This window comes from Etheostoma cragini, chromosome 15 (assembly GCF_013103735.1).
Source record: "Etheostoma cragini isolate CJK2018 chromosome 15, CSU_Ecrag_1.0, whole genome shotgun sequence".
Taxonomy (NCBI): domain Eukaryota; kingdom Metazoa; phylum Chordata; class Actinopteri; order Perciformes; family Percidae; genus Etheostoma; species Etheostoma cragini.
In genome coordinates, this window is record NC_048421.1 from 22,852,838 (window position 1) to 22,867,255 (window position 14,418).

Below are 14,418 nucleotides of genomic sequence, written 5' to 3' on the forward strand. Positions count from 1 at the left end.
ACAAGATACTTGTACTGTGAACCTGAAGATCTTTAGAATAGATATAGGTCAATGAATATTTGAACTATGCAAGCAATGTTGGCCCACATGGAGGGCAAGAAGACTTACTTAAATGTGTGTGTCCATATCGGTATAAAATATTTATTTCCTTCAAAACATTTAATAATATTTCAAAAGCCTCAAGTTGCCTGTGATTGCCTGTGCATCAGAAGTGACTATCATAGAAATGAAATGAACAGAAAGGGTATTTCCATTCAAATCAACGTAGCAGAATGGTCAGAGTAGGAGCCATTTTTATTTGAACCAATGTATAATCGTCCATGTAACTGACTTGCAGAAACTCAAGGAGGGAAAGTTTTCTAGTAACTGACAAATGAGAACTGGAGTAGTAATAAAAAAATCTAAATTTGTCAAATTTAATGACTTTACGCTTTAGCCACACAATTCACATTGCCATAGTCTGATGAATGACAACTTTGTTTTGCTTGTTTTCTGTGACTGATGTGGTGAGTGGGTAGCTAATGTGGATTTAGCACGCTAACGTTAGCCAACTAAAAAATCATCCATCGGCTGGCTGGTTGGTTCTGCCGTTTTTTCATGCTGAATTGGTTACAGAGAATGAGTAGAACACCGGGGCTGGGACTCACTAACCCAATAATTGGCCGTCGGACGGTCTGGCCAGGTCAGGGACTCGAGTCTGTTTGGTGTGTTCAGTGCCGTTGTCCGTCGGAGTGGACATCGGACGCTGTCTGAACCAGCTGACTTCCAGAGACTAGACCCCTGACATTTGAAAAGTCAAGAATCTAAACCATCCAAATGTTATTTGACCCGATGGATCAAACACCTGTAAAGTGTTGGTTGCATCTTAACCAAACCGAACTGATCTGAACCGAACTGTGGAGGTGAACTGAACTGCACAAGCTTAACTCAAATAATGCCTTATAATCTCATTCTCCACCCATTGCCCCCCTCCACAGATGCACTCCCTGCGCCTCCTCAGCCAGAACGAGCCCTACAAGATCTTCCTGAGTATGAGCGACAACACCCGTCCCACCCAGCCTCTGCTGCAGCGCTGCATCCGAACCAACATCAACTTCAGCAAGCAGGGTCGAGACTGCCCCAACAACCGCGCCCTCCGTCCACAGTACAGAGGTAACAACAGCGTGAATAAATCAAACAAAGATTGTATTCTGCCAGACATCAATGCCAAGTATGGTTATTTGTATTATCTTCTACTACACTTTCCATCCCTTTAAAGGGCAGTTTTCCATGCTTGTTCCAAGACTGAAGACATTCTTAGGCTCATGGACCCCAATAACCCCCTTATTGACAACCAGGAAAACTTTTTATTAAACCAACTTTAGATAATGAATCACTCTTATCAGTCAATTATGGTGTTTCTATCTCAATTAGAAATAAAGTTACACTTAAGAAGACAATAAGACTGGAGGAGGTGTGTTACTGGGTCTTTTGTTGATGTGTCTTGCTTTAGTTACAGCTAAAGCCCATTGATGCAAAAAACCAATTTGCGAGCATCGCTTGGACACAGATGGTCACATGGTGGCAGTATCATGTTCCATAAATGATAGTGGCTGTCAAATACGTTTGCATGTTCTACAGTGCAAGGCTATGGCAAGCTCATGCATGGGTTGCAAGTAAGATGTCTGTTTTTGTGAGTAAAATGTTCAAATGAGCAACATAATCTCACGTCAGTCGCAAATTGCATGTTGGAAATTTGGTGAACAAGGCGATATGACCGTGGATGTATCATAAAAACTGGATACAGAGTTCAAGGCAGAGCCCCGTTCATTCCTGTTAGAGTTCCTCAGTGGCGCATGAAGCCACAAAGGTTGTAGTTCAGCGCATACAATGACCCAGCACTGCTTTGGCGCTATGGGGCCCATAGAGCAGGTGCACTTGAGACCTCCGCCAGCTACTTCCGGTCTAATGCCGACCTTACACCAAACGACTTTTTAAGTGATTTCACCGTCGCAGACAAATGTCCAATATCAGAACAAAATCTCTTGCTAGAGCTGGGGCGCACTCCCGTCATCTCAAGAGGGAAAGTTGTCCATATTTAAGCTTTCTGATCTTTCTGTGTCATCCAGGTACTGCTGCCATTCATCTGTATGTACGGCAGAAAATCTGCAAACTTTCCCTCAAGTTACCAATTAGCGGTAGCTAGCTAGCTAGCTTGGTTGAATCTCTCAAAACTTATCTAGTCGTAGTCTTGCAATTTGTGACCATGCAAGATCCCCAGTGATTACATATTATGGCACTGTTTAACGTCAGATGTGAGATCATTGTCTTTAGATGTGAGAGAGTCAGATTTTATTCTGTAATGTTAAAACTATTTTATTCTCCATTGCGATGGTTGCCAAACAGAAGGCTTAACCCAATAGTGTCCTAATCACCTGCAATCTTCACTGACACATATGTGATTATTCAAAGCAGTGCGTTGCCAGATTATGTCACGTTTTGCTGTGGCGATGTTGAGCCAGGATCAACCTCTCCGCCTGACTACCATGCGTTTCTTTTGCTGGAGCCCTTTGCATCTCGGCCCACTCATTAATTTCAACGGGACAACATGGTCCCTTTGATATAATTTCTTTCACCTAGTGATATTCTCTGTCTAAATGAAATATTTCTGAAAATAGAGAATGACACACAGAGGGAGATCTTAAAAAGAAGGGTAAGACATGTATGGAAATAAAGAGTCGTGAGTGTGGGAGTGCATTGTTTGTGTTGATTTAAAACCGGACACACACACACAAACACACACACACACACAGTCCTCCTACTACTCCTACTGCACCGTGCTCTCCACATATTCTTTGTTATTGATCCGGTGAAGCCTAGCATGCTCTTCACTACATCGAATGGATTCTGTGGACTCCGTTTCCCTTTAATAACGTCTTGTTACAATACAGAGCCCTAACAGGAGTTTGTGTATTCATGGTCAAAGAGCAGAGAGAACACCGTGTCGGAGAGTTGTCTGAAACCACTCTAAGCCAACAGTGCTAGACACTTTGAAAAGAAAGACAGATGGAGAACAATTAAGCATGCTGTGTAGTCCAACAGCACATTTACAGTAATCACATGGACCTAATCATGGGCGTAGATATAGTTGTAAGCATTAGAGGGGGACACATTGTACAAAAGAATTGAGAGTCAAACACTAGATTTCCTGTTTATGGTGCAAACGTTTTCATTTATGTAGAATTGTTTCACACTTTCATGTTTTTTTCAGGAATCATGTACATGTCAACAACAAATCTGTTAGAGAATGAGACCTTGGTAAAGCCAGAAGCTCCAAAGTTTTAATGTATGTAAAAGACATGAAATCACATTTCTATTTTTCATGTTCATGTTTTGTTCTTTAACCTATGTAGCAAAGTAGACACAGTTCTTGTTTTTTTGTCAAATTTTAAGCCTCCTGAAGCTCTTTTGTAGCCTGTACAGAGTCTGGCCACTCTCCATTAACTTCCTTGAAGGGGGGTACTCTGTTGGAAAGTATTGGATCTGCCCAGAGCCACTATGGACCCGCCATAACCAATCACAAATGTTTGGTCATGACGTCGGCTTAGCATCGCTAACGTTAGCCTTACCTAACTCCTAAACCACTGACGGAGCGAGCTGGAAAATTAAACTTTTCCAAAACCCAGTGTGGAGGAGGGCCACAACATCATGGCCCCCAACACAACTCAGCAAAGATTGCTCTTGATTGGGCTTTAACTTCTGGATATTCTGCAGCATTGCCAGAACGGACTGAATGGCTTTGCTCACATCTTTCTCCACCACCAATGGTACGGACCTCACCGAAGGTAACCGAACCTCAACGTCCTCATTCTCAGCCAATCCGTCTGTTTGCTGATTGGAACCGCCAAACATTAGGGCCCTAAGGTGCCTGGAGTAGTGAGATTTTGGTCAATTGTTGTCCTCCCACAATTGTTTAAGTGACACAAAGCTGACATCCATGAAAATATCTTAAAAATCGACCAAACCACTTCTATGCCAAACTGCAAATGCCAGATCTAGCGAGGAGGATTGAAAAGCTTAAACCTCTGCACAGGGAGGTTGGTCAGAGGGGGTTGGGGGGGTCAAACAACACAGGACTTAAACCTCAGAAACCGGGAATTACATCCAGGGTGTTGCAGTTCCTTTTTGCATTATTCTCTTCCTGACAACAACCGTCCCGTTGTTATGGCCGGCGTGGGGCATTTCATTTCCCCGTTGTTGCATGCCACAGAGACCGTGGATTGTGTCCCAGCGCCTTGGGATCGCATCACGTGTATGGCGGCCTGTTCCGTTGTTCCGCGGATTGTGACCCGGAGCGAGTTGTTGTCATTGTCCCGCATATGGCATTTCATTTCCTCGTTGTTGCTTCCCCCCAGAGCAGATAAGGCGGTGTAGCTTGCTTAAATAAGATTTGGGCAGGAAAATGGGAATCATTTCGAAGTACAGAAACTTGTGCATTACTGTCATTTTTATTGAATTTATCTGCCCTGCCAGGGTTTGTACATTCTAAAAAAATGGCCTTGACTGAATCTGCAATCTCTATATCCAGATAATTACATTTTTCATTTTCAATCTTAAAAGGCAGTTGCTTACAGTTCACCTCTCTCAATGTGCCATTCAGTGGAAATGGATTGGATTTTGATGAATTAATTTTGTACCTTGAAATACACTTAAACCTCTGTAGCAAGGAGAGAAGATAGGGTATGCTTTCTATCGAGTCCGACATTTGCAAAAGCAGATCATCTGCGTAGAGAGATGTTTTGGGACTTTTGGTAAATCCCCTTGATCCTATTGTCTGATCTGGAGATTGTTAAATTGCAGATCAAACACCTCTATGGAGCATGAAATATTCAGAGATGGAACCATTTGTTCTTACAGCAACCATAGGTGCTGTACATACAATTTTAATCCAAATACAGAAGACAGGTCCGCATATAACATTTTCCAATCCTATCAAACACCTTTTATGATTACTTCTGGTTGCACTGTTGATTTAGGGGATAATAATACATAACATAGCTTCCTCACATAAAAAAATGATTGTCAACCAGGAATGAACCTGGTTTAGTCTTTGTTAATGATAGTAGCAACAATGGCTTCCAATTGCTGCACAAGGACTTAAGTTAATATTTTATAACACAGAAGGCTTATTGACCTCCAATGGATCCTTATCTTTTTTCAATAAACTGAATATGTCGCTTTACAGAGAGTTTGTGTAAAGTTTCCAAGCACCAGTGATTCATCATACATCAATTTTAAACTGGTTTGAGGAACATTCCCTATAAAACTCTACGGGGAACCCATTCGGACCTGGTGTCTTCCCCTTTCAAGATTTTCTAAAAGCGTTTGCCATTTCTTCAGACAAGAGTAATAAGCAAGTGTTGTGATACATAAAGAATTACGAAATAAGTGAATTTCAGACATAAAAGTGTCCACCTTCGATTGTAATAAGGCATAACAATACTGTTTAAACTGGTCATTGATGATTTGAGGGTTGTGTGATATTGTGACAGCACTGTATTGATCTTTCGGATCATCTGTTCACTTGAATGCTGTTTGAGCTGAAACACAAGGAATCTCATAATTTAAGAATATTTCTTTCAGCTTTCCATGTCAAAAGTGTATTAAATTCAGATTAAAGCTGTACTTTTTCTTTGAAAAGATCTGGTGTGGGTGAGAGAGCATGGCGTCTATCAATATCTGAGATGCTGTGCATCAAATATTTAAGAAATAAGTTGTCGCCTGATTTATGCTTTTCAGAAATTCCCACAGAATAATTCTTGACACTTCCTGGGTGTCATTAATTTATACGAAAAAGTTAATCTGGTCACTGAGAAAAAGTGAGGGTCTAGGCACCAAGTGCGCTGCAGTGCTATATTACCTGGAAATATTATATCTATTTGCACTGAGCTCTGAAAAATTATGCTATGGTACTGTCTATGTGGGATTAAGGAAAGCAATTGGTTATCTACAATGAAATGGTGGATCCTAGAATTGCTATGTGTATGGAAAAAAATGGAAAATTGTTGAACAGAATGATTTTTTTTTGCCCGCCACGGATCTGATAAGCCACAAGAAAGGAGCCTCTGCAGATGATGACAGAGCACTGTTCTGTCTTGGATTGGACCTGTTGAGCTGAGCATGTAGGACGCAACTGAAATCCCCACCTAACACCAAATTAAAGGGGTTAAGGTCAGGTAGAGCAGAGAAAAACATTATGAAAAATTCTGAGTTATCTTAATTTGGTTGATAGATGTTAGCTAGTATTAACTGTATTAAACTGTGCATTAAATAACCTGCCCACTGCAACAATATAACTACCATTAGGGTCAGATATACTTTCAGAAAGTTCTAAAGCAGAATTCTTCTACTATTGTGATCAAATCTTGAATGATATACCTGCCCGATCTATTTACATCTTATGGGAATGAGTATTTAGTGACTGGGGGATCTCGAGGCATTCCCAGGTCAGGTTGGAGATATAATCCCTCCACCTAGTCCTGGGTCTTCCCCGAGGCCTCCTCCCAACTGAATGGGCTCGGAACACCTCCCTAAGTAAGTGCCCAGGAGGCATCCTTACCCAAACCACCTCAACTGGCTCCTTTTGACGCAATGGAGCAGCAGCTCTACTCCGAGCTCCTCACGGATGACTGTGCTTCTAACCTGATCTCTAAGGGAAACGCCAGCCCCCCTTTAGGAAACCTTCATGACCTTCATGACCATAGATGAGGGTAGGAACAAAAACCGACCGGTAGACCAAGAGCTTTGCATTCTGGCTGAGTTCTCTTTTCATCACAACGTTGCGATAAATTGACTGTAATACCACATCCGTTGCACCGATTTTCTGACCAATCTCCCGCTCCATTGTCCCCTCAGTCGTAAACAAGACCTCAAAGTATTTAAACTTCTTCACTTGAGGTAAGGACTCATCCCCTACCTGAAGAAGGCACTCCATCGGTTTCCTTGGATGGTTAGTCCCTTCCCCACCATGAGGTGGCAGTTCTTTTTCCAAGTCTTCTCCGAATTTCTCCCACACCCGCTGCTTTGCCTCTTTCACGGCAGAGGCTGCAGCCCTTCGGTACCTTGCAACTGCCTCTGGAGTCCTCTGTCATAACATATCCCGAAAAGACGGATTCCCTGACCACCGGTGTCCTCCACAGTGTTTGTGGGTTATCGCCTCTTGAGGCACCTAAGACCCTAAGACAACAGCTCCCCGCGCGGCTTCAGCAGTGTAAACTTTGAACATTGTCCACTCAGGTTCAATGCTCCACTGGGATGGACAAAAAGCTACGCTGGTAGTGTGAGTTGAAACTCTATCAAACAGGAGCCTTCTCCATGCATTCCCATGTAATTAACCTACACTACCCATTTAGGCTTACCAGGTCTGTGAAGAGGCTTCCCCCAAAGTGTGACCCATCTCGCCACCAGATTGTGGTGCACCCAATTGTCCAAAAAATACGTCCTCAGATCAGATGAAACGATTATAAAATCGATCATTGACCTTCGTCCTAGGGTCCATGTATCTCCATCATTGCCCCCTTCCGTGTTGAGGTGCCCCAGCAGAGATATGGAGTCCTTGACTGGAGCACAATAAAGGACTCCATTCAAGGTCTCCAACAAGGCCGAATACTCCAAACATTTTTTTTGTGTGCATGTGCACAAACAACAGTCAGAGTTCCCCTCATCAATGCCCCCAAAAACACCCATCTCTCTCCTAAGCATTAAACACATGAAGACAAATCTAATCTCTCACATGAACCGTGCAAAGGCAGAACAAAATGCAACAGAGCCCTCACCACCTTTTTAGGCACACCTTAAACGTAAATGAACTACTTTTAAATAGCACTTTTCTAGTTTGACGTCAAAGTGCTTTTACATAGTACAGGAACCATTCACACACTGTTGCCGAGGCCGCCGTACAAGATGCTACCTGCTCATCTGATAAACAATCACACGCATTTTTGTACACTCCAATGGCGCAGCATGGGGGGGAACTGGGGGTTCAATGTCTTGCCCGAGGAAACTTTGACATGGGACTGCAGAGCCAGGTATCAAACTACCAACCCTCCAATAAGCATGTGACCACCCTTCCACTGAGCCACAGCTGCCCGCCTTAGCATTTACAGTTAGAGACTAAATATAACTGAACTTAATATTGCTTTATCAACCACAATGGGCACTTTATTGTCCATCATGGCTTTTTAGTCCACAGAGTGCTGCCTTTCTTGTCATACACTTTTTTCCGTTATGGTTGTAGCCATAAAATGCTTGGTCTTTAGTGCACACATAAAATCCAACCAGCTGTAGTAGCCAATTGTGCCTTGGGTGGCCGCATAGTCACTTAGCCTCAACAGTACCTGTCATGGCCCCAAATGTCGACTTTCATTCACCCACCCTCTCCCTCTGGTACAGATTATCCTCAATAAAGCCTTTCGACTTGGTCTGGTCCTCAAAAGATCTTTGTTCGCCAGCTGAGGTCGTAATTTTAAGTGTGGCTGGATAAAAGAGATCATATTTCACACCTAGACATCGGCCATCACTCTCTTCCTCACCAGAGGCGTTTAGTTAAAAGTTAAAAGTTGATATTAAAACGTCTGCCTTTGTGTAGCAGGGGACCTGCACCCATGTCATCTGTTTTCTCCTTAAAGTAGTGAAACTTGATGATTATTGTCATCAGGGAATCCCCATCTTTGGGTCTCAACAGTAGGCTCCTGTGCGCTCCGTCAAGCTTCGGCATGTAATTCAGGCCCAATGTCTCCTGCAGTAGTTCAGCAGTGGTTTCCAAAGCTCTCCTCCTCACCATTTAACCTGCAGTTATCTTGCCAGAAACGGGAGTAAAATTCATTCTTAAATGTTCTTTCCAAGTAGAGCTCACAAAAGCATGTCCTCACATGTTGCTACTCCACCAGAAACCTCAGGATTTTACTTTTTAACAGAAAGGAAGACATCCTTAGAAATCCTTTCCATAATCTTTTCATGCACCTAGAATATTAATCTGAGTCTGTAAATGGCAAAACAACCACTTTTGATAATGAAAATTGATGGTGCACAATTGCCCCATAATTGTAGCTTATTGTGCAGCTGCCAATAGTCTTGCTTAATACTGGACTAGTTTCCAAGGTTGTTGTACCCATCAGTCAGCTATACACAAAAACATAGGAAAATAGGTACAGAGAAAAACAAAAAACTTGTCCCCCAAACATTAACAAGAAGGTGCACCATGCAGAGACCACTGGACCAACAAACAATAACTGACCCTCAACAACACTAAAACTTGCTCCAATCAATTAATGGATTTTAATAAGATCATAAAAGTCAGCTGTTTATTGACAACACAATCCATATTTTGTATGAAATAACCCCTCTCAAGCAGTAAGGTTAATTGAGGCCAGCTGTGTTGTGAACACTGCAAACATTGACATAAACTAGCACTGAGCTTTATTTCCCTTCAGTTGCCGTCCTTCACCTGCAGGCAAAGCAGTCAAGCGCCGCTGCATTTTCCATGGAAGTGAAAATGGGGACTGATGTCGAGCCAAAGTCTGGAAGCACACAGGTCCAGAGGAATAAAGTGTCGTGTTTACGACTGGTCAGACTCAACAGAGAGGGAGATTAAATGCAGGAGACTGAAAGCAGTGAACACTGGTGACGAGAGGATCCCTGGTGGAGAAATAAAGTTATTTATAATATCTCTCTATATCTCTTCCATTTTATTCTTCTTTACCTCAAACCCATTGATTCCAACTCTGTAATTCCAGTTCCTCTAGTTTTCTCTATTAGGAGCAGGGTCTTTGGGCCCTGACACATCATCTGACAATGAATGACTTTGAGTGATTAAGACTCTTTGTGTCTTCTGTTAAAAGTTGCATTTGTCCACTACAGTGAGCTGTTCATCTAAATAACTACAAGTATGTTCTTCACCTGTGCAAAAAAACCTGTTCAAAGTCTTTCTTTATTACTGCCCAAGCCGTTGCAAAATAAAATCAAAACTAACTAGTCTACTGTATCCACAGTACACTGAATGTATTTACCATTTTTCACATAACTGTGAATAAAAACAATTTGTCCTAATGGATAATTCATGGGTAGCAGCCTGAAAAACACCCACACAATTACATTTGCGTGACGTACAGCTACTCTTCTATAGAGAGCCCTTTCATTCTATGCAATCATCCTGCGCCATGCACATGGAAGAAGTTGGCCTTGTGCCAGCAAGCCTTTTCTGCCAGAAATCTCTAAATTCTAAGGTAACAAAACACTTGTATGATTTGGGTTAAAATAAAACTTTCTGACAGAAAAGCCCTGAAGGCTAACTTATCTGTGCTGTTGGGAGAACTTAGACTTTTTCCCAGAAATCTTAAGTTGTAATAGTTGTATAAAGAGCGGCACAATAGGTCCACAGAGAAGATTATGGTGGAGGAATGGCTCAAACACAGGACTCTTACACAGAAAACTGGGGGTTTGTGTCTTGTAGGAAACCCAAATTCAATGTTGATACATTATTTTGGACTTAGGTGACTTGTTTACTTTGCTTTTTTTAGTTGCAGTTAAGGTGGCGGTTTTGAAGGAAATGGCTTTCCACAACCCTCCAGAGATCCAAAATGCAGTTGTAGTTCAGCTGATGCCAGTGAGGAAAGAAAATGGGTGGGCGAACACCGAAAGACTGGTTGGGTGGAGAGAGAGCGAGAGAGAGAGAAAGAGTCTTACTATTAAAAAAATTCATAGAAATGTGAAATTACAATAATAATAGTACATATTGAAAAGTAGCAGGGGCGTCAAGCAGGATCACGGCAGCAAACGCAACCACAATCCAGGTGCCACCCCAATCCATGGTGGACCTGTGAGACCAGAAAGCACGTAAAACTCTGGAGGAGATGCCAAGTTATTGACATACATTAAGGGGACAGGAATGCATAAAGATGGTGAGAGAGAGAGAGAGAGAGAGAGAGAAAGAGAGAGAGAGTGAGAGGAGATCAGTTCATTGTGTCATGGGATTTTAAATGAAATTCTGGATTTTACAAGGAGTCAGTGCAGAGAAGCTAATATGGGAAAAATTATCTTTTTCTAGTTCCTATATTAATTCATACTTTTGTCTTCTGTCATCATCAGATTATCATCATAATCTTGCATATTCACCACTATACTCATCCACACACTGTTATAATTCTTTTACATGCATGTATGAGAGGGTATAGTCATGTATGTGAGAGAATACAGTAGTGTGTGTGTGTGTGTGAGACTATAGTAGTTACACCGGAATTATTTTTTCGCAAAACACTATAGCAGACTGGAATGCTCTCCCCGGTGAAATTCACAATTTTACAGAAGAAGAAGAGATTAAATGTGATCGTCATTTCCGGTAAGTGCACATGGAAGTGCGCGATTTGAGACGACACTCCAGTCAAAATTTACGCACTATGGAAGATAGTACGTAGTGCACGAAGTGTACTGTCTGGAAGTGCACTAAGGGAAGTGCGCGATTTCGAACACACTATTAGACTAGACTTAGACGTATCTTTATTAATCCCTTTGGGATGACTCCCGCAAGGAAATTAAAGGTACCAGCATCCGATACAAAACCGGAGAGCTACTGGAGAGGCAGCCATCTTCCATAGCGCCCACATGATGAATCGGGTCTTCATCACATTGTAAAAAGTGAATTATCAAATTTTTTTTCAACAGGCATATAGATGGAACCCATAAACTGGTCAGGTGTAGAATGGTCTATTACGGATATGTTGACAGCTTTACTTGCAGTGCCTAAATAACAATAGAGCATCAAGTTTTTGTGTAGGTTTGGAGAATGTTGGCATTTCCTTGAGAATACGCTGTGATCCTGGCATAGAGAACACTGGGGTTGCCCAGTATATGCTGGAAAGAAGAGAGTTAAATAAAGGTATCGTCACTGGACGCAGTGTACGATTGAATGGTTATGGCCGGAGTTAAACAGAGTTTATTACAGTGATCTCTTCTCTTTCATAGAAAATGAAGGCATAAAGGACTACAAATGAACTGGACTTAATTCGTCTACACTACATCTACTTGCCAAGAGTTCATAGGGCAACTGCAGTTTTCAGGAATCAGTGGTACAACCAAGGGATCATCAACATAGGGACCACAAACGCCTCTTCAACTGTGGCTGAGAGGTGTCCTCAACAGTGCAGAGGCAATGCAGAACATTTAGTTGGAGGTGAATTTTGAGGCTTCAAACAACGTTGTTGTTCCAGAAATTGACTTTATTTTCAATGAAACAGTTATGAGCTCAATTCTGGAAACTGTATCCAATGACGGTAACCATGGCATACAATTATTTCCGGGCCTGGTGAACTCTATTAGTGAGCCAGTTCATTAGTGTCAAGGCAATTAGGACACTATCATTAAAGGCCAGTGACAATTTGTGCTCTACAACGTTGAAAAATAAAATAACAAAATGGGTTCCTTCTTAATTAAATGACTATTCCATTGGCAATTGTTTAAAAAAAGACATGGATGCATTAGGAAATGGTAAGTTATCGACAATGATGTCTCATCAGTTTAATAAAGTTCAACAGGCAACAGATTTTTAATAATGTAGGTTCAGGGGTTCTCGGACGTCATTCCTGATCAAATCCCTGAGAGTTTTTTTATTTAATCCATAGTTTCCTTGAAATCCTAGATTTTTTTTTTCAGGACTGGCAACCGGAGGCAGTTCATGCATGTGTTTGCAGTGGGTAAATGACGGCCTTGTCAGAGGGGGAGCTCATGGAGAAACTCCTAGGGGTGGAATTGCATTTGGATATCCCCCCAAGTTTCACGGGTCCCTCTTGCTCTGAAAAATAAACACACCAAAGAACACCAAAAAAGAAATTAAACCTTCTAATACATCAGCTGTGGGTGGGGATGGCTCGTGACGAAAACAACGGTCTGAAAGCATCTGGGTGCAATCTTATTGGATCAAGAACACCAAGGGTCTTCATCCCCTGCTTGAATCTGTAAAACGTATCATGAGAAGATATAAATATCTTTTTTCAAATTGGATAAATTATCACACAGCACATGAAAGGGATGACTTACAAGACAGGTCAGTGTTTTTGATTATGCAAAAAAGGCCTTGGACTATCAATTAGTTATTTTATATGATACAGGCAAACCTGTGTTCTGAGTGTGTGTAAGGTCTCTGGCTTTTAAAAATATATGTTGAAATCTTTAATTATTTTTGCTTAAAATGGAGTCACACAAACCTTTGAAATGCTCCACAGACTCGATGAACCACCTGAAACCTGATGATATCCTCCACCAAGAGATCTGGTGGTTCATCAAAAGTTGTACACCTAAGGACACCAAATAAAAATATAGGAGAAACAAATCAACAAATTAAAGTTGGCTAAACAACGCTTAACTTTTTAACAGGAAACAAACTCAACATTATTTTCTTATATAACACATAATCCATTGCAGACATGTTGGATAGGACTAGATTCATTAAATATTAAAAACAACCAATGAAGCCTTCCAGGTTCAGAAAGTAAGTCAGGTACTGTAAAATAACCAATAGCGCCCAAATGTGTTGTTTTCTCCATAGACTGTCCATCTTATTTCCTATTCATGTTTTTTCCGTGTACTGCTTCAATAATTGAAAAGCCAAAATATCATCCTTGACATGACTTTACTATTTATTTAAGCATGTTGGTAGACTTATAGAAATGCCAATATGTTCTAAAGTCACCAACTCAATCTGAAATGAAATTGTACACACTATACATGAATGAAGATGCATAAATAATAGAGACGCTTGCATCATTAATGGCAATCTTCTTTCTACACAGATAGGCTAAATGTCATCACCCAATCAGATGATTGCAGCAAAACTAGCTAGCCAGCCGATGCTAGAGCTAGCTCTCTCATTTAACGCTATTTTTGCTGTAAACAGTGTACTCTGATGTCTCCTTCCGTTTCCATCAAACTGTCACATACACAGCTATACTCTCTCACATACTACGATACTCTCTCACATACACTACGATACTCTCTCACATACTACTATACTCTCTCACATACACAGCTACTCTCTCACATACACTACTCTACTCTCTCACAAACACAACTATACTCTCTCACATACAATACTATACTCTCCAACATACACTGCTATACTCTCTCACATACACGACTATACTCTCTAACATACACTACTATACTCTTACATACACTACTATACTCTTACATACACTACTATACTCTTACATACACTACTATACTCTTACATACACTACTATACTCTTACATACACTACTATACTCTTACATACACTACTATACTCTTTAACATACAATACTATACTCTGTCACATACAGTGGGTACGGAAAGTATTCAGACCCCTTTAAATTTTTCACTCTGTTTCATTGCAGCCTTTTTCCAAAAATC

At 41.2% G+C, this 14,418-nt stretch overlaps 1 protein-coding gene across 1 annotated transcript in view; it reads left to right on the plus strand.

The window, feature by feature from the left end:
- The window catches only part of LOC117957743 (carbonic anhydrase-related protein 10-like), a 96,841-nt gene that overhangs the window by 80,086 nt on the left and 2,337 nt on the right, over nucleotides 1–14,418 (plus strand). Inside the window, exon 8 of the mRNA XM_034893748.1 lies at nucleotides 978–1,152. Coding sequence (XP_034749639.1) covers nucleotides 978–1,152 — 175 coding nt within the window. The remainder of the gene's footprint in view (nucleotides 1–977; nucleotides 1,153–14,418) is intronic.